This window comes from Beta vulgaris, chromosome 4, assembly GCF_026745355.1.
Source record: "Beta vulgaris subsp. vulgaris cultivar EL10 chromosome 4, EL10.2, whole genome shotgun sequence".
Lineage (NCBI taxonomy): Eukaryota > Viridiplantae > Streptophyta > Magnoliopsida > Caryophyllales > Amaranthaceae > Beta > Beta vulgaris.
In genome coordinates, this window is record NC_079205.1 from 59,509,974 (window position 1) to 59,537,358 (window position 27,385).

Consider the following 27,385-nt stretch of genomic DNA (forward strand, 5'->3'; position numbering starts at 1 on the left):
TACCCAAAGCCCGCTCAAAGCCAAAAAAAAGTTCAGGCTGGGTCGGGCCCAATCGCGGGCCGAAAAATTCTGACAAAAACGGGTCGGGCCAGGCTAAAATGATCAGCTCTAGTAGATAGTTGGGTGGTTCTTGACCCATGCAATTATGACTGCAGGGGAAGGGGAGGGTAGGGGCGGCGCGACTGGCGATGAAGGGAAGGGTAGGGGCGGTGCGACTGGCGGGGAGGGGGGCGGTGCGACTAGCGGGGAAGGGGAGGGGGGCTGGGTGGTGGGGCTGGGGTTGTTGGGGGGGGTGGTGGGTTAGGGGAGAGAAAGAGAGAGGGGGTTAGGTTAGTTAGGTTTTTAGGATTTTTAGGTTAAGTAGAGTTTTTTAGGATTTTTTAGGGTTAATTAGGGTTAATTAACACCAATGACTAGCAAAGTTAACTGTCGTTAGTCATTAAGGGCATTATTTGTCATTTGAAAAAAAAAATGGGATATCTGGTGATTTTTTTTAAAAGTTAGGGGTATTTGGTAAATTTTGAAAAAAAGTTGGGGTATTATTGGAAGATTAGATAAAAGAAAACATTTGGATCAGTAGTAAAATGGTAAGGCAAGGAATAACGAGCGAGAACATAAAATTCATCAAAGTTTTGTTGTTTAAACTTTTGGAGATAGTCTTCATTAGCCGACTGTAAATACGAATTTTATACTTCTATCTTTTTTGAACTGCAAATGAAAGGCCCAATTAATAAAATTGTACAAGGCCCATTATTTTTGCCATATTTACCTCGCCCCTGAAATAGCCCAAATCATTGAAAAAGCTACAGTGAGCAAAAAAATCTAGAAGATTCTAAGGCAATTGTGAAGTTAGCTATAAATTGGTAAATTATTATGAATTGTTGAAATTATGAACTAGGCTCGACTAAAAGTTCGGATTGTTTGTTTATCAAATCGAGCTCGAACTTGAGCACAAAATATAAGATTCGAACTGAGTTTGGGCATAGATTTATAGTTCAAAGCGAACTCGGCCCCGAACATGATATACGAGTAACTATCTATATGCACGCAATGCGGGCGAAAATACGTAGAAAATTGTTTTTTTAGGAGACGTAGAAAATTAAATTAATTGTTAATTATATCTAATAAATTAAGAATATTTAAATTGTTGATATATGGTATTCTTTTTGTAATGTCTTTTTTTATTTTTTAAATTAATTAGGTAATTTCTTATTTATTTTTATATTATATATTTTTTAATTAAAGTAAATAGTTAGAATACAGATATAAGGGGTGAGTAAAAAAACTGAGTACCCAGTACTGGATTTGGAACCGGCTTGGACCCAGCGGGTATGGACCAGAACCCAGTTTCACCAGTTCCGGGTCCGAGTTTCAGGACCCGGTTCCGGGTAGCATTTTTTGGACCCGGTACCCAGTGGGTACCCGGTTTTAAATTCTACCCGTAATTCACTACTTAATCAGATTCAGTAGCACTTGAAATAGTGATTAATAGTTAGTAAAACTTAGGTAGTTTATGTTGTTCCCTCTAGGATTTCTCCTTGGGAGGGTTTTTTCTCTCTAGGGTTTCTCCTTGGGAGGGTTTTTTCCTAGCCTCCGTCGCCAGGTTTTTCCTTCATTCTTTCTTCTTTCTCTTTGTTTTTTCATCCCTTTTCTTCTTGGTCTCAATTGTGAATCTTTGTAGGGGCTTCCACTGATGTTCGTACCGGTGGTAAGCCCCAAAAACCTTTTTAATTGCTTCCAATAAATATATCCCATCATTAAGATGATATTTATTCTAGGATGTTCCATTTCTTTTTTTGTTCGTCTAATGAAGAAGGAAGATCTAACAATCACTATTCTCTGGAAGAATCTAGAAGACCACAGAAGTATTTTCACCCAAACGACTATGCATCAGCGGAAGTTAAGCCGAATCAGGGCGAACTCACAGATTGTAATGCTTCAAATGATGTTTTTTATTAAGACTATTTTTTATCAAATCTGCGATGTATCTAATTCTAAGGTATTATATGCCTATGTTGGAATTTTCGATTTTTTAGGAATTGATTGTAAGTGCCGTTTGGCTATCCCTTATCAATGAAATTATTTACCTTCTTGTAAAAAAAAAAGTAGCACTTGAAATATTAAAGCCACAAATCACTCCTACTCTCTGACAATTCTTATTTTGTCATCTCATTGGACCCCACACAACTAATACTCTTCCTTTATTCCTATATCACGTGGCTGTAACTTAGCCCAATTACCTTTCTCTCTAAATTCTAAGTTTCTAACCCCCAAGGCCCCAACTTCTCACATTCAAACCCCACGTTGCCCGATTGCTACTGTAATTTTTTCAACCTAAATTCTAAAACCCGCAATTATCACAGTCAAGCCCCACGTTGCTGTTTGCTGGCGACTGTCGAAGATCCGGCAAGGTGATACATTATACATCTGATGAACTTGGAACCCTAAAACTGTACGTCTACAGAATAATGGGCAGAAGAAGAGGAAGATATCCATCTTCGACGCTTTCACCGGCAGTAGTTAACGCCCGAATCGCAAGCTGTAACGTCGGCCATCTCTATCCCGAGGACATTGCCAACCATCTCTACAATGCTTACGTCGATTACAAGAAATTCAAACGCACCCCCTTCGTCCTCAAAATTACACAAATCCTCAAACACCAACACCTTCATGACACTGACGTATGTGTTCCGAAGCCGCCAAAGAAGAAGCGAAAGCGTGTCGCCGATGCTTCGGCTTCTGAAATATCGTCCGTCAGTGGTAGTGATGGTGACGATGAGCCCGAGCCCGAGTCCGAGCCGCAGTTTGATATGATGAAATCTATGCTTAGGGCTGGATATTACAGAGATAAAATACATGAATCAAAATCGAAAGAGATGAATTTGGATATCAAGGTGTTAAAGAAGGAGAAAAGCGATGCGAATTCGACGGAACCGGAATTAGGGTTCCAGAGGGGTCTTACTATAAGTAGTAATAGTACTAATGATAATGATAGCGATGGTGATAGTTATAGTGATGAGCCTCCTCCTAAGTTTAGTGATTTTGGAGGGATTAAGAAAGAGCTACAAGAATTGGAGAGGGAAGTGATTTTGCCTTTACGAAACCCCAAGCTACTGCAATGGCTTAACGTGAAGCCTGTTTCCGGCATTTTGCTTCATGGTCCTCCCGGTTGTGGAAAGACTCGCTTAGCTCAAGCCATTGCGTATGAGTCTGGCTTGCCTCTTTTTCAGATTTCTGCCTCCGAACTTGTGTCTGGTGTCTCAGGTATCATCTCATTTTTGAGCTTATTTTGTTTGTATCTCTGTGGCGGCGTAAAACATTTTGAGTGTAAAATGATTTTCATGGAAAACAATTTACAATGAAAAACACAATTCTAAAATTAGTTTTTCGTTGTTTGGTACGATGTAAGAAAAATGATGAAATGAAAGGAAAGTAAGGAGGTAGTGAGAGGAGTGTACAAGAGAGATAAGGAAAATAGTTTTCCCTTCATTTTGAAAGAAAAATGGTTTTCCATCATTGGGAGAGTAATTTTACCCCAAGGAAAAATGGTTCTTACACTCTTTCGCCAACGAAACAATATAAAACTGAAAATAGAGGAAAACAGTTTTCCAAGAAAACGTTTTACGTCCTATCAAACGGAGCATGTGTGTCTGTGTGTGTCTTTGGTGTTTATTGAGATGGACATGTTATTCAATTTGAACATTTAGGTGCATCGGAGGAGAAGATTCGGGAGCTCTTCTCGAAAGCATACAAAAATGCTCCCTCAATTGTTTTCATTGATGAGTTTGACGCAATTGGTTCTAAACGAGAAAGCACACATAGTGGGATGGAGCGACGGATTGTAACTCAATTATTGACATGCATGGATAAATCCCGTAGGCTTGTAAAGTGTAATAGGGGAGCTGCTAATTCTGAACCTGTTGAGAGATTAGGCTGCTATGTTCTTGTTGTCGGAGCTACCAACAGACCAGATGCTCTTGACCCTGCATTGAGGAGGCCTGGGAGATTTGATAAGGAGATTTTACTAGATGTTCCCCATGAAGATGCGAGGGCTGAGATACTCTCCTTATTGACGAAGAATACAAAGCTTGAAAGTGAAGTTGATGTGACAAAAATAGCCAGGGAAACTCCAGGTTTTGTTGGTGCCGATTTAGCATATTTGGTTAACAAGGCCGGGATTATTGCCATGAATAGGTTCATTGATCAAAGAAAGTTGGGGCTTTGTAATCACTTGGAGGATCAGCGGTTTGAATCGCATGAAGATATGGAAAAACTAAGAATTTCAACTGTGGATTTTGAGGTAATATGAATTCCAATGCAGAGGCTAGGCTTCCGTGTTCTAGTGTTCGCATTTGCGAATTGAAGTTTTTTGAACCTAGTAGACCTGAACTTATCTAGACGTATACTTGTACAGAATTCTTGATAGCCATTATCTCTCAACTTATTAACTTGTATATAAGATAGCCTGATGGTTCTTTAGTATAGTTTCTCGTTCTATTTGTAGCTGTGCTTTCACCATCTATGCCAGCTTTCTCCTATGTGATATCAGTAATTCTTGCATTTTTCTTTCCTTTTTTTGTTGGCAAGATTGTTGTGAAAATAATACAGTATTTACTTGCACTATGCGTCTTCAACAGGAGGCAACTAAAACAGTGCAACCCTCTTTACGAAGAGAAGGCTTCACTGAGATCCCAACTGAGACATGGGAAGATGTTGGAGGGCTGAACGAGATGAGAAAGGATTTTGAACGTCATATTGTTGATCGTATAAAATGCCCTCAACTTTATGAGGTAATCTTATATCCCTAACATATTTGTTTTGCAATTGGCTTCGGCTCACTACATGGGGTCTTTTGAGGGTCGCTTCTTATTGATTTGAAGTATTTGCCTCATTCGTTTCTCATTACCCTGCACTTAAGAATTTGACCATGTTTTTGTTTCGTTAAACTACTACCTTCCTCGCTCTGTTGTCAAGTGACTCCTAAATTTCTAGCAGATCTCTTTCAAGTGAGAAAGAGAGGATTGCCTTTTTTTGTTACATAAAAAGGTCACTTATATCTATGTATATAGGATTCAGCTAAGGATAACAAAAATTAAAAGATGTACTATGTCTCATGCATAGATCATAGATGACTGGTGGATGTAGGAATACTTGTATATCCAATACTTAGCTTGGAAGCCTTTGAAGGACTGTGTTACTTGGCATATTTGATCTCTAAATTATTTGTGGTTATCTAGCTGTTAGTGCATGACTTTCGCTAATATTGGCAAACCTAGAGTTGATGCTCCTGTTTGTTGAAATTCAAATTTTTTGTTTCCTATATGAAAGGTAGTCGATCGAGTTTACTGAAAATTCTTCATGCTTATTAATTGAGGTTTTCTTTGGATCTTCTGCTAATCTTGACATCATTTCTGCCTTCATGTTCTTGTTTTCACTATATGTGGTGATCAAAGTTCTCTCACGTGGTTTTACTTTTAGAATTTTTTCCACCCGAACGAGGTAATCTCTCATCTTTTAATGTTGCTATGTTGTATTTTTGTAGAAAGTTGGAGTGACATCGGCGACAGGCTACTTGCTTTTTGGCCCTCCTGGCTGTGGCAAGACTTTGATTGCCAAGGCTGTTGCTCATGAGGCTGGAGCAAATTTTATACACATCAAGGTTTTCCCATTGGCCTTATTTATTTGTCAACAACCGTTTTAAACGGGCAATACTACATCTACCCGGTGGGTAGTTAACCCACTAGAAATAGAGCATTAAAAAACTGATGAGTTGGACCCCACTATTTATTTATTTCTATTAGTAGTGGGTTGTTGACCCACTTGGTAGATAAAGTTTTTTCCGTTTTAAACAACCCCCACCCCCCTCCCCAACTGTCAACACTCGTTTCAAACAACCCCCACCCCCCTCTCGAACCCAACAAAAAAAAAAAAAGCAATGCTTCAAGTAGACCCTTCATATGTGCTTTCTCTGCTCTCATAAGTCCACTAATTATTTCTGTTTTTTTTTTTTTTTTTTACTCAGGGCCCTGAACTTTTAAACAAATATGTTGGTGAGAGTGAATTCAATGTAAGGATGTTATTTCATCGTGCAAGAAGTTGTTCTCCATGCATACTCTTCTTTGATGAGGTATATATCTTTTGGTGCTCGACTTTTTTCTATTTGGTCAATGTTTTATGTGAAAGAATTTGATTGGAAGTGTTATCATTAGTGTTTAGGTAAATAATTTTTTTATTACTAAATCATATGGTGCTGTTGGAAATTAATGAGGGTGAAGGTGGTAACATTTCTAATTAGATTTGTTTCACTGTAAATATATTCAGTTGTAGAGGGGCATCATATAAGTCTCACATGTCAAGTGCTTATATTCATTTAGTGTGATATTCTTTCTGGGCTATTGATGTTCTTTTAACCTGAACTTTACTTATCTGTTAGGTTGACGCTTTGACAAGGGAGCGTGGAACAGAAGGGGGACAGGTTGCTGAACGACTTCTAAACCAGGTTGTGATTTTAATTATGATTGAAGAGTCTGAATATATTATTGTTGTTTGGATTTATAACTTCTGATAAGCTTTGAAATTTACTACAGCTTTTGATTGAGCTAGATGGTGGTGAACATCGTCGGGGTGTTTATGTAATTGGTGCTACAAATCGGTATAATATAATTTGCTATCAGAAGATTGATCCATATAGATTGGTTGAATTTAACATCATATATATTATGTCTTTGTGCTAGGCCTGAGGTGGTGGATCGTGCACTTTTGAGGCCCGGGAGATTTGGAAAACCATTGTATGTCCCTCTACCAAAACCAGATGAACGTGGCCTAATACTAAAAACTCTGGCCAGGAAAAAACCAGTAGATGCGAGTGTGAATTTACTTGAACTGGGGAAGAGTGAGATTTGTGAAAATCTGAGTGGTGCAGACCTTGCCGATCTGGTTAGTCTATGCGAGTTCCTATGTAGTTGTTTTTTGTCAACTTAATTTCATTGACGGTCCGTTTGGTAGTTGGTCATAAATGGTGGTAATGGGAATGAATTTGTGTATAAATTTGTGAAAAATATCATTGTCCATTCACATGGTAATGCTAATTTATCCTAAAGTGTCCACTTTCCTTCTTGAATTTTCATTCCCATCCAATACCACCTTGTAAGGTGGTAATGAGTGGTAATGAAAATGGCTTCCCCTTGGAGACAAAAACACAAGTTTAGGAGTGAGATTGCTTGCTCATGGAGAAAAAATGTCTCCCCATGGAGATTTTAAGGATGATTTCCTAATAAAATTACACTTAAAATTCATTCCCATTACCGCAATTTATTAACGTTTACCAAACGGGCCGTGAGTGTATTCATGATGAAAAGGCATACAAAGTGAGCATAGTTTCTATGGTTGACAGATGGAAAAAGCTGCTCTGGCTCTAAAGGATGAGATACGGCCTTGTTTTGAAGCGGATCGTAGTGTTTTTGCTGCCACAAAATATACTATTAAGCGTCCCCATTTTGAGCTAGCAAGGAGTATAGTTTCTCCGTCTGTGTCTGAAGAGGTACTCCATCCGTTTCCTAAATATATTTTGAAGAAAGACGTTGATAGAAGGTCATGTCTGATTATCTCTAATTTTAATTTTTCTTAATTTCGAGGAGCAGCAAAAGCGGCACTATGATGAGATATCCAAGGGTTTTGGAAGGAAATAATTTATTATCCATGACATCGGTGATGCTATTGCTAAGATGGATGTTCGAAACATGGATGCATGTTGGCTCCTGCAAGGTCTATAGTTCAAGCTGACTTATTCTCTTTTTACTGGCTGACTGGCTCCTGTAGTACAACTGAACCACTACTAATGCTTGGGGCTGAAGCTCAACTCAAGTAGTTTAACACTTGTTCTGCTTTAGATTCCATTATTATGTTTCTATTGTTTCAGTGTTCACAAGGAGTCAAGGAGATTATAGTAGTTGATCTAAATATAGGTGTAGGTGACTTTGTCAAATGAAACTAAAGTTGACATAAGAAGAAGCAGAAATAACTGACCTTGAGTTGGAGAGGGAAGAGCGTTGAATTGCATGCTCTACTTCCTCTATGACCTACCAAATTCAGCACTTAATAACTTGAGGGTTTAAAAATGACAGCACGTAATCCACAATCATATATCAATATATATACTCCCTCCGTCTTTTTTTATTTGCTACATTTTGCCATTTAGGTGTGTCCCTTATTATTTGCTACATTTGCCAACCTTACTACAAATGCTAATAAAACAAACATCCTAAACTTCAGCCCAAAAAATTAGCCCATTTAAACAAATACCCTAAACCCACCCAACCCACCTAACTCTATTTATTACCCCACTCCCTCCATTTAACCCTACCCAACCCCCTATAACTACTCCCTCCAAAACCCTAATCTCATTTCTTCCGTCACTTTCTTCTCTCTCCTTCTGACTCTCTCTCTCCTTCTGACTCTCACTTTCCTCTCTCTTCTTCTTCTTCAAACCCTCAGATCTAGGGTTTTTTACTCCAAAATTGTTGAAAAAAACAGTAGATTAATAATCTACTCTTTTCTGCGATCATTATAAACCTAGATTTTGTCATTTTTGAGTGATTTCAGAAAATGAGTCCCCTGTTTCTTAGTTATTTTTGGGTATTTCATGGATGAGTTAACTCCGAAATCAAAGAAACGGCTCTTTGATTTGATGGACGAGTTAGATGCGGAGGCTAAAAATTCTAGGGTTGCAAAAAAACCCTTGGATTTTGGTTCGTTTTGTTGGTCTTGTGGTGCGCCTTCAAGAAAATCACCAGATCTTCAATCAAAGAAACTACACAGTGGTCCCCACCCTTTTCCTTGGTCTTTGTGAAAAAGTGCTTGTAGCAAATAAAAAAAGACGGAGGGAGTATTGGCTTAGCAAGCATTTATTACATAACACATCAGATGAAGACAAAATAGATTGAAGTCGTAGTATATTCCAAGGACCAAGACACATGACTATATACTATGATAGTATGATGAACAAGAAACCGAATATGGCTGCCGCTGACTACAAGGATAATTACAAAATTCTCCTTTTCCCCTTTTCATAACATGTTTGTAGATAGCATGGTGGTTCTTTACTCATGCAATTATGGCGATAGAATAAGGCTTCCAAAATATAAGGGTCTTAAAAATAAATTTATTTTTAATTGTTGGAAGATTAGACAAAAGAAAACATTTGGATCAATAGTAAAAGTGTAAGGTAAGGAATAACGAGAACATAAAATTCATCAAAGTTTTGTTGTTTAAACTTTTGAAGATAGTCATCATTAGCCGGCTGTAAATACGAATCTTATACTTCTATCTTTTTTGAACTTCAAATGAAGGGCCCAATTAAAGAAATTGTACAGGGCTCATTATTTTTGCCCATATTTACCTCTCCCCTGAAATAGTCCAAATCATTGAAATGCAGCAGTGAGCAAAAATATAGAAGATTCTAGGAAAATTGTGAAGTTAACACAAATAAAGATTGTCTAAATTATTTGATTATGAACAAAATGAATATTACTATTACCTATGGAGGTTGACTAATGTCTTTATTTTAATAGAATGGATATGTTTGGGGAAGTATTTTAGATCCCTTAAATGATAAGGTGTTAGAATATATGCAAGTGTTAAAATAATTAGTAATATTTGAATAACATCTAAAATAAAATCTTAGGTTGTTAAAATGATCGATGTTGACTAATATTTTTCCAAAATAATTTATCAACTTAAACAACTAATTTTGCCAAACAATTAAAATATCTTATCAGTTTAACAACCTTATTAATTTAGCTAACTTATTAATTTCACCTCCTTTTCAACTAATATTGTCAAACATAACCGACCAATATCTTCCATAGCCACTAAACAAAAAGTTGGTAAAAGTGACCACCTACTAGATTAAGTTATATATATAAGCTAAAATTTGATTTTGACAATATATTGTTAGCTAGTAAGAGTTCGTTCTCATCAAACTCATACTAGGAATATTATGTATTTCTTGAAAAGAAAAGTTTATATTCTTCCCTTTCACCAAACTTGACTACCCTAAGTGACACGAACCAGAGAGTATTTAGGATTCTCTGGCATCTTCCCTTGATCCCAAAATGGAAATATTTCATCTGGCGGATCCTTTTGAATAAGCTTCCTACTAGAGACCAACTGGTTAAACGAAAGGTTCCTGTTCCCCCTACTTGTGACCTTTGCACTCAAGAAACTGAAACATTACAGCACCTCTTCAAAGAATGCCCACTCACTTTACATGCTTGGCAACTTTGCCCTTTACCTCTTCACAACTCACAAAGCAACCCTCTCTCTTGCTCGGATTGGGTGGCTACACAAATCCTGCTTCTCCATAGCGAGGATGGACGTCATAGTCCGAACCTAAAGAAGTTCATTTGGACTCTTTGGAGCATCTGGTTGCATAGAATGAGCACATTTCCCTTATATTGATCCTGATGTTCGGCGCATTGTGCATCAAATTAGGGATCTCACGGAATTGGATGCCCAACTGGCCACCTTGCCTTGTTTCAATAACCTAAGGTTCCTTCACCCGCCGGAACATTCTCTCCGGTCACCCTCGGGGTTTCTTGGGGTCCATCTAGGTGCAACTCAAACCTCCACTCCACATTATTTGATCGCCTTTGATGCTGCCTGGAAGAAAGATACGGGTGTAATGGGTGGCGCCTGGACCCTACATAGGGCCGCTTTTCCTTTACAGTTAGTTGCTACCGGTGGTGGTCGATATGGTCTCGCTACCTCAGCACTTCATTACACTACCTTCTTAACGGATTGCTCCAACTTAATTACAGCATTACAATCCTCATTGGCTATACCATCAACGATCTTTTGGACTATCAACGCAATCAAGGAGATCGCAATAACTTTCCCCTGGTGTTTTGTTTTAAAGGTGAATCGCCAATAAGTTCAGACTGCCCATGATGTGGCTCAACTCTGTGCCCGAACTTGTTCGCAATTCACCACCGATTATTTTGATATCCCTTAGTCCTTTGCTTTTGTCTTTCCTCCATTGTCAAAAAAATAAAAATAAAAATGGAGAGTGTATTAATGATTTTACTATTTTAAGCTAGCAAAAATGAGATTTAGCTTCTCCCTTTCCTTTCCAATTAGTTAATTAAGAGCTAGAATACCATATGCAGATCCAATCTAAATTACATCTATCACTTAATTCAATCATTATAAGTACACATAATCCACATTCCACCTCACCAAAGAATATGATTTGATATACCTTGAAAGGACACAAATACAGGAATAAATCTCACTCCTCTTGTCTAATGAAGTTGATAATAAAATAAAATGTTGGCATGCAACGTAACAACAAAATCAAAAATATTAAAACGTACAAATTTCATGATAAAAAAAAACATACTTGACTTCAGAATTAGAAATTATAGCAAACCTATTTAAAAAGAGAAAAAAAAATGTCATCTTAACAACAAAAAGATCCAGAAAGTGTTGGCATACCGCTTTCCGAATCATATTCTCCAACTGGGCAGAATAGTTTTTTTTTTTTTTGACAACTAGTAACAAGTATCTACGCTTCCTTTCTGGCCTTTGTGGCCAAAAGGTGGGCTTTAGAAACTTCTATTCTTTTAACATTCGTACAGCAAATAAAATCAAAAAGTGAAGATATGTCCTTGATTTTGCTTATAATGTTGCGAGCGGCTACATCTGCTTGATTCTCCATGTTGAGAGCTGTGATCAGTTGAATCGTTATGCAGCCATAATTTGTCCATGAACGGAAACCTGCTACAAAAGTTTTTAGGACCCATCAATTTTAATTAAAGTGCAAGCAAATCATATACTTCCTCCGTTTTTTTACTTGCAACACTTTTCTAAAAGGAAAATAATTAATTACTTGCAACACTTTTTTACTTTTGCTTTTCCTTTCTCTCTATCTCTCTTCAATCACATGGGGTCTCTCTTTTTTTCCTCTCTACTTCGCTTCTACTCAAATTTTACATTAGAGTTGATGAAAAAAAAAGTATTGCAAGTAAAAAAAAAGTATTGAAAGTTAAAAAAAAAAAACGGAGGAAGTATATGAAAAAAGTGTAGTATGATTAAAATAAACTCGACCATATTAACTTCAAGCACTAACTAACTTTGTACACTTATTTAAATTTGATTAACAGCTTACAAAGGAATATTCGTTTATAAGTGACACACTTCTCATTTTTTATTTGAGAGCTGTTTGTGAGAAGCGTGTCACATAGAAAGAAAGTATTTGTATATGCACGCACATACACAAGCACACACGCATATATATATACATATATGAAAGGCCATTAGTACTTTGTAAACTTAAGTTGGCCAGTTCTTTCTGGAGAATCCTTCATCACCAGATGAATCTCTCATCGATGCCATCAAACTAATGAGCTGATAAATGCTGATTAAATAAAGTATTGTAATGCAGTGAGAAACAAAGTTTTAAAGCTTAGAATAACTAAAACGAGTAAACATGAAAGACATTTTATAAGACTTGAGAGCAGTAAATGCTACTAAGGTAGGAAACAATCCCGAGGAAATACTCATGATGCTGCTTAGAATAGTATAGCCGAAAATGTTGTTCTTTCTTCTTCTTTATTTAATTTTTTTTTTTTTTTTTTGTAAATGACCGATTACCCCATAAATTTTGTTGACGTCAACAATAGTACTAAACAATATGTTTATTAGAACTTTTTTTATTGCCTGAGTTTATCTTGTAAGAGACCGCCTACTTTTAAATTAAAATTAGGCAAAGGTAAGCCCAATATTAAAAAGAGAATTAGCCCGATAGTGACTAAGTTAATTTCTTTCGATGACTACTTGACTAGTTTAATCCATTTAGTGATAAGTCTACTTTTAATAATTTTTGCCCCTTCATTCCCTTCCCTTCCCTTTTCGTTCCCACCCATTCTCTTTATGTATGTCATCCAAAAATGTTAACTACCAAGTAATAAACAAAATATAAAGCTTATGAATAAGCAATGAAGTATGCACCTGCAAAGATTCCCCACTCCAAGCCAGCTCAAGGGAACTCTTCTAATGAAATACTATAATCCATGAACATGATGACACCTCGAGTATTCCCTCGACACCTGAAATCACAAAGTTCCAAGTAACAATGAGATCGAGCACAACAACACTGAATTGTTTTTATCCAATAATTATGAAATGGATACATCTCTAATAGACATCTCCCTCGGTTTCACTAAGGCTACGTTTGATAGGGTACAAAATATTTTCCATGAAAATGAATTTTCCTTTTCCTTTCATTTTCCGTTGTTTGGTTTGATAAGGGGTGTAAAACTAGAATTCAATCAAGGAAACTTTAGGTGAAAATCATTTTCCTTTCAAAAAGAAGGGAAAACTCATTTTCCTCCCTCTTCCTTAGCAACATTTTACTATCCTCTTATCCATCCTCTCCCTTCCCCTTCCATTTTTCTCTTTTCCATAACTTTTTTTACATTGAACCAAACAAAGGAAAATTAGCTTTGCATTTGAATTTTCCATTGTAAAATGTTTTACATGAAAAATCATTTTACATCGAAAATGTTTTACGTCCAACCAAACGGAGCCTAAATCTTTTACTCCCTCCGTCACGCATTAATTGCAACATTCGGTACTATTTGTCAGAGATAAAATATTCAAGTGTCGCAATTAATGCGTGACAGAGGGAGTACATTTTACTACTCCCTCCGTCCCATAATATAGTGCCTATTTCATTTTTGGTGGTCAAACTTTAAAATCTTTGACCGAATATTCTCATTTGTATATATAAAAAACATATTCATGTAGGATCTTGTTAGATTCGTCTCAATGTGTAGTTTCATAATATCAACTTTTTATATTTTTTATTAATAAAGAATTGAAGATATTAAAGGTCAAAGTTACGTTTTGGAGACCGTGAAAAAAGAAACAAGCACTATATTATGGGACGGAGGGAGTATTTCGGAAGGCACCAAGGGGTGAACATTAAATTATAGGAAGTAGGGTCACAAGAAAAAGTTAATTAGAGGTTCGTCTATGGAATTTATTTACCCTCACATGATTGGCCTCACCACTAAAAATAATAATAATAATAAACCTGCCCAAAAGAATAAAATGTGGACATAGGAAAAAAAGTGGAACATACAAATTAGGGAAGTGTAAAAATTTTAGAGGAACAAACAAATGAGGGAAGTGTAAAAGAATTTAGTGGAACGGAGTAGATAAAAATACTTAAAAACAATAGATGCATATATAATTCATAATTGTTTACATTTTTCCCAGGTTAGAAAAGTTTTTTTCTACTTGTATATCAAACTTCCGCAACAAAGTTCCATCCACTTTCATGCACCACCACTTCCCCACTTCCCCACTTCCCATCTTTGAACCTTTTATATGATGGGCTAAAAAAGATAGAAAATATACCTTGAAGCTTCGCAGCCTCATCCTCAGTTAGCTTAGCAAAAAAGGCATCACTTGACTCGACAGAGGGGGCCACAAAACGTTTTTCACTGTTGCATAACATGCAAACACCATGCCTCATCAACAATTTGCAAAGACATAGAAAGAAGAAATTGAACTTACAAAACAAACATGATGGTGTACCAGCCAATCTTCTTCAGCAACTGAACAAAGTCTGACTTTTTACAATCTGATTTGGCCACCCATATTCGATGCATCTACATGAGAAAAATCATAAAATAGAAGCACAAATCAAATATGTAATATCCCACCAGAAAAGAGATTACAAAAAAGGTAGTACTATATGCACTACTCTCCTTGATAATTCATTTAAGGAAACCCACTTCTAAGCAATCAAATTCTATTTCTTATCCTTATTTGCAACAGAAGTCACACATGATCATGCCTATATTTGACTCTTCATTTAACCTTAAGTAGCCATATTTAGATCCTTAATACTCTTGGTACAGTAATTTGGTTACTTTAAACTGAGCCTAAATAAACCACAAAAAAAAATTCAAAAAATAGCCTAATTGAACACCTGCTTGTGTCCAACACAAATAACCCCCAACACAAGTAACCCAACAACACAACATGATACTTGAGAATGGCAGATGCTCCATAACTATACCCTCTCTTTTAATTTTAATTTGTTCCATTTGACTTTGCACACAAGCCAAGGCACAATTTTGACCCATATAATTGTAAATATTATAAAAAGTCATCTTTTGAGACAAATGCAACAAGATCTCCCATGAATATAGTTTTACTTAGGTATAGATAGCATTTAATTGCAGGGTGATAAAATAATATGAAGGATGTATTGATAACTACGCGTAACAGAATAGTAAACAAAGCCATATATTCCAAGACAACCACGACGAACATCATTCAAGAAAGAAATAAACACAATACAAAATCAAGTGGCACACAAAGTCACCACTGTCCCCACACAAAGAACAATGAACTTGAAGTATAGCTTTGAAATTGAGTTTCTCCGTGCCAAAATATCGATACATTTCTTTTTAATATGTTTTGAGAAATAAGTAAAAGAAATATACGTTTTGACAAAGGGAGTATATGTTAGGGAAAAGTACTAAAATACACTAATAAAGCTACTTTGTACAACTTGATTACCAAAAGAGAATATCCAGATACACATTACAAAAGTGTTTACGCATAAACACATGTGTCCAAAATAAGAATAAACCTTTTTCTATTGCGGAAAAATTTTTTTGCACAAATCATTACAAAGGAAGTGGAGGGAAAAGAAAGAAAGGAGAAAGGAGGAGCTCAATTATCCCTCCAAATCTCTGCGGTTTTGGAGGGGATGATCCTTCACTCTTCCTCCCCTTCCTCCTCTCAAACCCTTAACCAAACAAGGGAATTTGTTCCCCTTTTTTCTCTGTCCTTCCTTTCTATCAATTGCCTCGTATCCAAACTTGCAAAAATAAATGGTAGCAATAATGTTTCAATGAAGACAAGGAATGGCCTTAATGTAATGTAAGAAAACAGCCAAAATATGCATTTGAACGCACCAACACACACATCAAATGAGAACTTCTTTTCTATCTACTCCATCGCACGACAATGTAACAAATAATGAAAAAGATAGACATTGACTCATATACTGACCTGTGGTTGACTTGCATCATTAGAATTACCTGCCCGCAATACAAGGAAAAGAGGTCAATATGAACTACATAATAAAATAGCTTCCTAAACCATGATCCATACAATTAAGGATACAAAAGCACTCACATCTCCAACCAAACCTATAAAGAAGCATTCTATAATCATCTATAAAACCAAACAATTCATCTTCGTCAGACATAATTCCTAAATCATCGAGCTCCTGCAATAACAAAATGCACTGCCTTGTATTAAGGAAAAAAAGACACCTTTCTTAACAAGATTATTAGTTCACTTATTAGGGATAAAAAAAAAATGAACGTTCCCACTGCTTAAAAAAACCAATGCCTGGCAAAATGATTCAACTGTACCAAAAAATAATCAAAATTTTGGACATACCTTTTCCAAACCAGAAGAACATGAACCTGACAATAACAGCAAAGATGAATAAGATTTGACAGTTTGGATCACAAAGCAGAAAGAACATCAAAATCACAGAGCAACATAGGATTGCATTAATTGTAAAAAGACTTCAACCGAATTCTAGAAAAATGTAACACAACTTGAAACACTTCTCAGCAGAAGCAACATACACCAATGATTCAACAAAATTAACATAAAAAATCTGATATATGTAGAGCAAAAAACAGTCCAAATTGCAATATATCTAAATTTACAGCACTCATTGCAATTTTCAGAAGGGAGGGGGGACAAAAGGATCTAACTCCTAATATGTCTGTGCAACACTACCAGAGGCATTACTGCATTAGACTACAAAACCATTTGACAGTGCCATTAGCCCCACATTTTATGCATTTACACAGCATTCTTCCTAAAACATCTAACTCATCTATCATAACAAATTGATCCGATCCCAAATAGATGAAGTTAATTTTGCTTGCCATTTTCGAGGATTACCAGTTCGGGATCCATTGTAGTCCGGGCCAACCACACAGCCATCCATAGCAGGGCTCCCCACAGCGAACTGAAACACAAACAGTGTCAAATCCTCAGCCTCAACAACTTAACCCTAAATTTTATCAGCAAAAACTCGTGCCAAAATTTATCAATAAACCTTGAACAAATATTCGAGCAGAAGATTTAACAGAAGTCAAAACTTCGAGCAGAAGATTAAACAAAAATTCGAACAGAGCATTAAACAAACCCAACAAACATGAATTACATGAGATTAAACAAACCCCAAAAATTCGAAACAGCCCCCGTAAAATTCGAAACAAACCCCGTAAATTCGAAACAAACCCTAAAATTCGAACAAAAATACGAAATTTAACAACTAGTTCGAGCAAGAGATTAAACGAACATGAAATTGAAAGATGAAACATGAATTTAGACGAAAATTCGTGCCAAAAATCGAACGAAAACATGTAATTTATCAACTAATTCGAGATTAAACAACCATGAAATTGAAAGATAGAAACATGAAATTAGAGATGTAATTACAGTGGAACAAATTCAAGAGCAAAGTTAGTTCATAACATAATTACAGCAAATAAAATTTAAGTTGAAGTAGGGTTTACCTTGTAAAAACGTTGTAATTGTTTGAAATCAGCAGAGGCCGCGAAAGAACAGGGTGAAGAGCGAGAAGGGGAGGGGCTGTAATTTAGTCGTACACAGTACACCTGCATTACTGCATAACTGCATTGGCCGTGTACCAACTACCAAGTTATTTAGGTGTACTCGTTTGTTACAATTTTTGCCATGCAATCATAGTCAGCTTGAGCGAAGAAAGTTTCAAAGATATTCCTCGCAGTACCCTATCTAACAAACTGACTTGTGTGGACCCGGTTCACATTAATATTAGTGTACACCAGGCAAAACAACATATCTCTATTATATAAGCCAAGAGAGGAGGTGTGATGTCCTCTTTTGAAGTGACTAAAATACCCTTAATGAAAAGAAAAAAATTGCAAAAACAAATCATTTAAAAATTCTCATTCCAACTTGCCATTTAAAACAAGTTTAAAATGGTATATGCATCAAATACTTCAATCAAAAATTAAATGGACAAAATATTTATACCTTATAAAAAAAGATGGCATACATAACGTGCACATGAAAGTCTGAACATTCACTACCTTTGATATTCTTTAATTCAGTTAAACCAACTCATTATTTTGTTTTTTATGTTCAATATTCATTCACAAAAAATTAATGTTAACAATCACTCACAACCTTTTTATTTTTTTACATTAGCGAATTAATATATCTAAATTCATCTAACTGTTGAATTTTTCACATTCAAGTTTAATCATAAATAAAGTACGAATGGAGTATCTAATAGAATAACAAATTTTGACATTAACGCACGCATCGCGTGCATATGAAGGCTAGTCATTACTGAACAATCACTATATTATGCGAAAACCCACTATATTATACAGAAATCCACTATATCATTCAGACCCACACTATATGCGGAAACTCACTATATTATTCAGACACACTTACTATATCATTCAAACACACACGCTATATCATACAGAAACTCACTATATCATTCAGACACACACTATATCATATATAAACTCGCTATATCATTCAGAAACACACTATATCATGCAGAAACTCACTATATCATTCAAACACACTATATCAAGCAGAAAGTCACTATATCATTCAGACACTCATTATATCATGGAGAAACTAAATCATTCCATAGTTAGAACACGTGTCATGATATATACTACGCAACTTAGATCTTCCCGTATGTTAAAACATTTTTAATTAATTCCTCTATTATATTGCATATAATTCACATTATGTTTTTCGTTAATAAACTATACTATGGCTATGTTCAGTTCACCTTATTTTTGCTTATTTCAGATCTAATCAGATCAGATCAGATCAGATCAGATCAGATCAGAAAAAATAAGTTCAGATCAGATCAGATCAGAAAAAATAAGTTAGATCAAGATCAGATCAGATCAGATCAGATCAGATCAGACAGATCAGATCAGATCAGATCAGTTCAGATCATATCATGCTTATATTTAAAAACTCATTATTATTAAATATCTTTCACTACATATTAATAAAAATTATAATAATTGAATATTAATAAAGTACTCATTGAGACGAATCAAACAAGACCCCACATGACTATATTTTTCTTATATATTGAGAAAAATCTAAAAGATTATCTCTAATTGTGAATAGTGTCAAGATTCTAAGTGAGAAAGATAAAAAAAATACAAAGGGAGTATTATTATTTACTAGTACATTTGTTCAAAAGAATTATTATTGTTGTTGTTGTTGTACTTATTAATTATTAATATTGGTAATTATTATTAATCTTGTTGTTACCATTATAAATGTCATTGTTATATTATATTAAGTTATTTTGTTGTTATTAATAATAGAAAATTAAAAGCCACGTGTTAAGAACATAAGATTGACGCAAAAATAAGAAATATATAAAATATGATATCTCAAATTCATGACAACGAAACTACTAAGTTCGGATTACATTTCAAAATAAGCTAAGTGTGAGATACAAATTATAAATTTAGATTCGGTATACCTCTTCCTACCGAATTCCAAATCTCTCTAGCTATTTGAAGTTGCACGATATTTATTTATTTTTTGCTCAAGTCATAGTTGTTTGTATATCTTATTCTATTTTATATGGAAAAAAAAGAGTTGAGTTTGCCGACTTCTCAAGTGTGAAACTTTTTTTTAAGGGAAAGTGTGAAACATTGTATAAGTGCTCTTATAAAATAATGACTTGAGTTATATAATTATTTTTAGTAATAATAATAATTATGATTATAATTATTATTGTTGTTCTTATAATAATGATAATAATAATTATTATTATTATTAATAAAAGTTGTGTAAAAGTTGTAATAGAAATAAAATGATAATAATAGTAATACTATAAAGAAGATCTTATAATGTATTGCATAATAATGATTTACAAAGTAATAATATATATAGTAATAATATTATTTATATAAAGATAAGATCTTGTAAATCAAATCAGTTCAGATCAGATCAGATCAGATCAGTCAATCAGATCAGATCAGATCAAAATCAGATCAGATCAGAAAAAAAAAGTTCAGATCAGATCAGATCAGAAAAAATAAGTTCAGATCAGATCAGATCAGAAAAAATAAGTTCAGATCAGATCAGATCAGATCAGATAAGTTCAGATCAGAAAATTTCAGGTGAATCAAACATAGCCTATATTGTATATAAGTTCACTATATCTCTGTAGAATTCACTATATGAAGTTAATATCTTACAAACCCGAGTACACTAAGTTAATGTGCACCGTGTCCATTTGATTTTTTTTACCTATCTAAACCCCACACATCTAATTCGTTGCCACTTCTAGCCTATATTTCATCAACAAAGGGACATTCAAAGAAGGTGTGATAATCTATCTCATCCCTAAGCCTAATCCTAATCCTAACCCCGCAAAAATCACACTTATATTATCATTTTTTCTCTCACACAAACTTCTCCATATAGTCCAATAAAATTTTCTTTCATCCTTGACACCCCATCAAAACTTCCTGATAACAGATTGTATTTGGTATTTTGGTTACACAGTTCATGGGGAAATTTAAACACTCATAAGAAGGGTTTTCCTGGGCCACCGCCTTTATGAGCACTTCCCTACCATACTACCATGATAATAAATTATTTTCCCAAGTATGCAACCTCCTACAAATTTTGTCTTTAACATACAAAAAATGAGAAACCTTCAATCTATTAACATGAATTGGTAGGCCTAAGTAGCGTTTATGAATATCAATCTCTTTCACCCCTAACTCCCTTTTAATATTGTCCCTCACTCCACCGGGAACACATTTACTAAAAACAAATTCAGTTTTTTATTAGGATGTTAGGCCTCTAACTCGGTTGATTGTTTTAGGTGCAACAAAGAACGATTCTTGGCGATTTCTCTTTCTCAAACTGATTTCATTTTGCGTGTATATTAATCAAAACTTACGAAAATTTCAGAATCTTGGAATAAAGATGAGATCTTAGCTTGGCTGAGTTTTGGCGTTGTAAAGCAAGATATGTCATAATGTCAAGGGCAGGTTATATGATTGAGTGAAAAAACAAAATATAAAGATATATATATAACCTAAGCAACCACAATTACTAGGTTCAGAACCCATCTACAATAGGTGGGTAGCTGTTCAAATTGAATTTGAATCCTGTATTCATGTTGATCTTACCATTACTAGGTTTAGAAACTTATTTCTTAAACCAAGAATCAAATGCTTAAACAAACAAAACTGTAACAAGTTTCAAGAGAGAAACAAAGCTGATTGTTTTCACTCAATTCACGATTTTATCCAAGCAAAAAAAAAAAAAAAAAAAAAAAAAAAAAACTGATTATTATTATGAAATAAAACGAGTGTTTATAATAGAATATGCTACCATCAAAATGCAATTCCTAATCCTAATTAGATAGAATTTTGCATGAGAGCAATGCACAAATTCTATCTTATAACAATCAATCCTAGTTGCCTATACTAAAAAAAATCGACATCTCGCTTTTCCTACTTATTTCTCATGCTCAAAATAACAAATAATTAAATAAAATTGAAATTAAAAGTAAATTACATAAAATAATATTAATCCTAAAGCCTAAAATAGGAAAAACCCTTTCAAGTGAAAGGTAAAAACCTATGGGAAAAATTACTAAAAATAACAACTACTAATTACATATCAGTTTTATCAAAACTAATGACTGACTTGAAACAGCACAAAAAGCATCCAGCAACTCCTTCATCGGCCTAGCATCTTCAGCCCTAGCTTTAAGAATAAAAAGAGCATCATCAGGAAACAGTAGATGAGAAATTGTGGGAGCATCCTCACATATTTTAAACCTTGTAAGACTACCAGAAGCAACAACATTATTATTCATCTGACTGGACAGAGCATCAATACAAAACTAAATTAAATATGGGGATAGAGGATCCCCTTATCTAATGCCTCGGCTTGGGGTAACACGACCCCTTACCTCGCCATTCATGACAAAGGAATAGCTCATGGATTTGACACACCTCATAGTATTAACATTAAACCCTAATTTAAGCATCACTTTTTCCAGAAAGCTCCACTCAACCCTATCATAAGATTTGCTTAGATCGAGTTTAAGAGCCATACTACCATTAGCAAGAGAATAATTGTGAATGGAAAATCTCATAAGTTACTAGAATATTATCATAAATAACTCTCCCTGGAGTAAAAGCACTCATAAGTTACTACTAAGAAAAGGTTTAAGCCTATTTACAAGTACTTTAGAGTCAAGTTTATAGCACACATTACATAAACTAAAAGGTCTGAAATCAGAAATGAACTCGTGATCTTTTTTCTTGGGAATTAAAACTATATTAGTATTATTATAAGAATCAAGGAATGAATGACCATTAGGGATAGATAAGACATAATCAATCTCAGAAGGACTAATGATATGCCAAAAATGCCGATAAAAAAAGGGATTCATACCATCCAAGTCCGGGTCTTTACTGGGGTGCATCTGTTTCAAAGCGTCTAACACTTCTTCTCCATTGAAGGCAAGCAAAGGGCTTTGTTCATCTCCTTTGTAACTCGTGGTTGCACCGTTTCCAAAACGCTTTCAAAATTAGTGGGATTTGATGTAAATAACTTATTAAAATAGTCCACCACTATCTGTTCAATATCATTCTCCGCATAAACCCTCCCTCATCATTTTTTTTCCGAGCAAGCCTATTAGTCCTTCTTCTCTCCGAAGCTTTTTGGTGAAACCAAGCCGTAGTTTGGTCTCCGAAATTCATGTAGTTAGCTCGAGCCCGCTGCCACCAACGGAGCTCTTCCTTATGACGTAGCTCCCAAGCTTTATCCATCAAGTCAAGCCTCTCCCTCGCATCAGCAGCCCCACACAGTTGCTTTTCTAATTCTTTTAACTTCGCCTGCACTGCTGCACATTACCAAAGGAAGTTAAGTTCCATTCCATGAGCTTCGCTGCACATCTCATCAATCTCTTTGATAAATTTTTCACAGGATCCCGTCCTCAAACTCATCCCAAGCCTCTTTAATGATTACCTCACAACCATCATCCATTGTCCACATATTCTCAAAATGGAATCTCTTCTTCTCCTTCCTTTTGCTAGGCTCACCCATAGCATTAAGCTTTAGTAGGATGGGAATGTGAACTGAAAGGTTCTCGTCTAAGTGACTACATTCATCCCATGGGAATTTAATGGCCCACCTAGAGTTCGCCATGAACCTGTTGAGCTTTTCCTTCACCAAACCAAGCCCTTCTCTCCGGTTCCACCATGTGAATGGGTAGCTTTTCGTCTCGAAATCCCATATCCCACACCCTATTGATAAGTCATATTCATATATAGTTTTTAGGTGCATTTAGGTTGCATTTTAGAGCATTTAGTTTCATATTTAGGTTCATTATTGCATTATATTCTTAAGTTATGCTTTTCTACTCTTATTCTGTATGTTTTCTTGTTTTTGATGATTTTCAGGCATTGAGGACGTATTTGGAGTATGATTAGCTAAACTCATGGATTAGGAGCAATTGGAAAAAAGTTACAATGAATAAGGATCGTATGGATATGTTATAGTACGAATTTGAGCAAAAACGAAGCGGAAAATCATTAGAAGAAATGTGAAAAAGGAGTCACGTTTACTCTTCTGATCATAACTTTTGATGTGCTTATTAAAATCTAGTAATTCCAGCATATTTGGAAACTAGACTTGAAGTGCTTTCCAACGATAGGTGGCATGCCCCGAGGAGACTTCTAGCCAAGGAGTTATGCCTTTCGAAAAATTGCACTGTTTCTGCTGGAATCTGCCACGCGTACGCGCGGATCACTAATCCGCCCATTAATAATTTAATTAAGACTTTCCTTATCTTGTAAATTACTTTCCTAGTCATATTAGGGAATATTATTTAGAGAGGGTTTCATTCTTTTTCTCTTGCCTCCTCCTCCCTCTATCACGTTATTTTCTTATTTTTCTAGGTTTTAGTTTTCCTCTCTTTCTCTCTAGTTTTTAGTGTAAACCCTAGTTTTTATTCTTTTTCATTAATTCATGAGTTCTATTATTTTCTTTCCTGAATTTATTTGATTATACTTTTCTTGGTAGATTTAGATTTCATTATTTATTTCATGATAGAGTAGTTTTTATTTCTAGGGTTTGGGAATCCATGTTTATATAACATTATTTGATTGATATTTATTCATGGTTTGATTAGTTATTGATTTCTCTAATTGATTAGTGTTTTTCTTGTTGATTTTGCAATCTGATCAATTATCTGATTAAATATTGCTAATATCGATTCATAGATCGAGAGATAGTACTCTTTAGAGGTTTACCTACAATTAGCAAATCTGATTATGTTGAGCGGACGTACTAGCATATGTTGATTTGAGAGAGTTAATGCCTGAGCAACGATTAACCTGTGCTCTAGATATCTGATTGATTGAACTATTGATGATATTTTGATAGATTATAGTTATAAACATGGTGAACCATTATCCTAGATCCTTTTTAGTTTGATTTTCGTAGTTTGATTAGTTTAGAACTTTAACTCAAATATCTGTGATCTTGTTTAGTTTTTATATACCTTATAAACTAGATAAAGCGACCACCTCTCTGTGGATTAGACCATACTTCCCTGACTACTATTTGTTAGAGGACTTTAGGATTACTTTTGATTAGGTGATACGACTTTAGCCTATCACCTATACAAGTATCCCTAAAGAGTTTTAGAACCTGTTGATTTTTCGTGGGACCCGGTTATAAAAAAACTTCATTAAAGTCCCTACCCACAACCCATGGCAAGTCACTGTGGTTTTTGAGTTTTTCCAGTAAATTGCAAGTCAAGTACTTGCACGTTGCTTCACACCATCCGTATAACCCGGTAAACCTCCAGACACCTAAACCATCACGAGAGTCAATCGTAACATCAACGTGGTGGGCTGACATAGAGAGCAAAGAAATCTCCAATTGTCCATATCACCGCCCCACAACAAAGTAACACCGCCAAACCTCCCAACACTGTCCACCGCTAGGCCATTACCATACCCAAATTCATTTTAATGCAACCCATCTCTTGGGCACTTAGTTTCGTCTCAGATAAAAATACTAAGCTCGGCCTTAGAAATTCTTGAACATCCTTAGCTTTCTGAGGGTCGCCAAATCCCCGACAGTTTAAACATATGATACTCATGGTTCATGACGGAACCCTTCGTCGGATTTTGTTGCCGTTTGCATCTTAACATCATCATCACTACTTTAAACAATCTTAGACTTCTTATTTGCAAGCTCCTCCTTAGTAGCCGAAGGTTTAGAAGGCCCTTGAGTAATGTTCCTTTATTTTAAACTTTTGCTGGTCTTCCTTATGCACCACTGTACCCGTTTCCTCCTTATTAATATTCTCTACCATCATATATTCCCCATCCAGTCCTTGATCAGATGGGTCATCTAGTTGCAGAAAGGGATTTTCCATGATGAATTTCATCTTCTTTTTTGCACTAGAGCTAGTCTACAAGTCATTAAACATCCAATTCTCCACATCACAATCCGACCTTTGACCCTTACCCCTCATGTTTATTGGTGAAGCCCTAAGCCACGCTCCATAAGGAAACTCTGACTTCGGGGTCTCTTCATCAAAATCCGAGCACTCTCTCATGCCACGCCCCAAGCACCCACAAATTTAACAAAAACCTGGAAGTCTCTCTATACGAAAAGTTACCTACACTTTTTCATCACCTATTCCCATTGATGAACCACGAGGGAGAGGTTTATGCACACTCAAACGTACTCTGATCCTCATGTATTTAGCCCACCCCGAGATGTCAGAATTGTCATAGTCCAAAAATGTCCCAATTTTGTTCCCCAAGAGTATGGTCAATTGTTTAGATCTTTTTATAAAGGGAATATTGTATACCTTGATCCAAAAGTCGACATGGTTGAATCCCAGATCTTTAGGTTCTTCCAACCGCGAGATTTCACGCAAGAGAAGAAGGTGATTATCAAACTACCACAGAGACTCTGTTCCATTACTTTCATTCTATCCACGGGGCAAAAAATTTGAAAAATAAAAAGATTCTTATCAATTTCATGAACCACCATACCTTTTAGAGGTTTCCATGACGATCTCAGCTCAAATTTTATGGCTTCGATATTGAATGAATTATTTGTAAAGAGCTTTCCCACCAAAGCGAGACCAGCCTGGGTAGCCATCTCGTCATTCGGCACATCCATTAGATCAATCTCCTTCTCCTCATCCTCAGTTAGATGGAAGCGTAACAAAGGATACCTGATATGAAGCACTGGCACCCCAACATAAAGAAAAGTAGCAAGACTTGTAGACGGAGAAAAAACCAAAACCTAAGGGAAAATGGAATAAAAGAGGGAAAAGGAAACAAAACAACACACTTGACACTTAAGACTAGACACAGATTTCTAGGGAAAAAACCCCTAATAAAAAGACAATAAATTTGGACAAAAAGGAAATTGAAAAATAGAAGGAGCCACATTGAGTGGTAGACAAAATTTGAGGAAAACCCCCAGTAACAAGAGAGAGAAAAAGATAAATAGGAATAATGGCAATCCCTTGTAATGGTAGAAATGGCTCACAACCCTTACAATGGAGGGTGAGAGAGATCTAAATCTTTATTTTCTAAGGACAATCAATCTTAAGAGTATGTATGCAGGGGTTGGGACTTGGGAAGGGAATGAACACTTGCTAGCAGCTAGCATTTACGTAACAAGAGGAGTTCATATAGGAGGTCTCAGTTGGAAGATCGTACCATCGTCATTCACCACTAATAATAATAGCTTGCTTCTCTTGCTTGAGCAAAGGGAGAATCATTAGGTAAAGGAGGAATCATTCATCAATTTTATATATGTTGCTAACTGACTCCACTCTACTCCACTTAATGGCATGACATGGGACAACATATATACAAGATTACTTGATAGATATGCGCACTAACTTGCTAGCTAGCTGCATGTATGCACGGATTATCACTCAGGCCATGTCTGCCGCAATAACTGGCCAGACCGAGCAACTAGCTAGAAAAAAAACGTACAAGAAGGTCTGCTATATATATCAAGGAAAATTTCTTAGATTATTATTTAGCTAGGAATTCTAATCCTTGCGCACCTTTAGGCTCCAGTAGTAGTAGGTAGTAGGTAGTAGGTAGTAGTTAGTAGTTAGTAGTTAGTAGTAATAGAGTTAACTTAGGTCCATTTCGATGATATTCTAATTACTTGTACTATATATATGGAATATGGTATGGTGGGCAACTAT

The 27,385-nt window shown here is 35.6% G+C and overlaps 2 protein-coding genes across 3 annotated transcripts; one reads left to right on the forward strand and one right to left on the reverse strand.

Moving 5' to 3' along the window:
• The first annotated feature begins 2,240 nt into the window (after positions 1-2,240).
• Positions 2,241-7,907, forward strand: LOC104890367 (cell division control protein 48 homolog C). Its single transcript, XM_010675832.3, has 10 exons — positions 2,241-3,264; positions 3,708-4,300; positions 4,638-4,790; positions 5,543-5,659; positions 6,023-6,127; positions 6,434-6,499; positions 6,588-6,652; positions 6,735-6,936; positions 7,394-7,540; positions 7,641-7,907. Exons 1-10 carry the CDS (start codon positions 2,469-2,471, stop codon positions 7,686-7,688), a joined length of 2,292 nt encoding a protein of 763 aa, XP_010674134.2. The 5' UTR covers positions 2,241-2,468; the 3' UTR covers positions 7,689-7,907.
• Positions 7,908-11,383: 3,476 nt separating this feature from the next.
• On the reverse strand, positions 11,384-17,788 carry LOC104890366 (hypothetical protein). 2 transcript variants are annotated; one of them, XM_010675831.4, is made up of 9 exons: positions 17,628-17,788; positions 17,008-17,074; positions 16,489-16,514; positions 16,219-16,312; positions 16,093-16,121; positions 14,602-14,675; positions 14,422-14,507; positions 13,009-13,106; positions 11,384-11,775 (listed from the first exon to the last, which is right to left on the reverse strand). In XM_010675831.4, the coding sequence occupies exons 1-8, from the start codon at positions 17,733-17,735 to the stop codon at positions 13,051-13,053; spliced, it is 540 nt and encodes a 179-aa protein (XP_010674133.1). In that variant the 5' UTR covers positions 17,736-17,788; the 3' UTR covers positions 11,384-11,775; positions 13,009-13,050. The 2 variants fall into 2 exon arrangements, with proteins under 2 accessions (XP_010674133.1, XP_019104454.1); XM_019248909.3 differs by having other exon boundaries at positions 11,384-11,778.
• Positions 17,789-27,385: the final 9,597 nt, after the last annotated feature.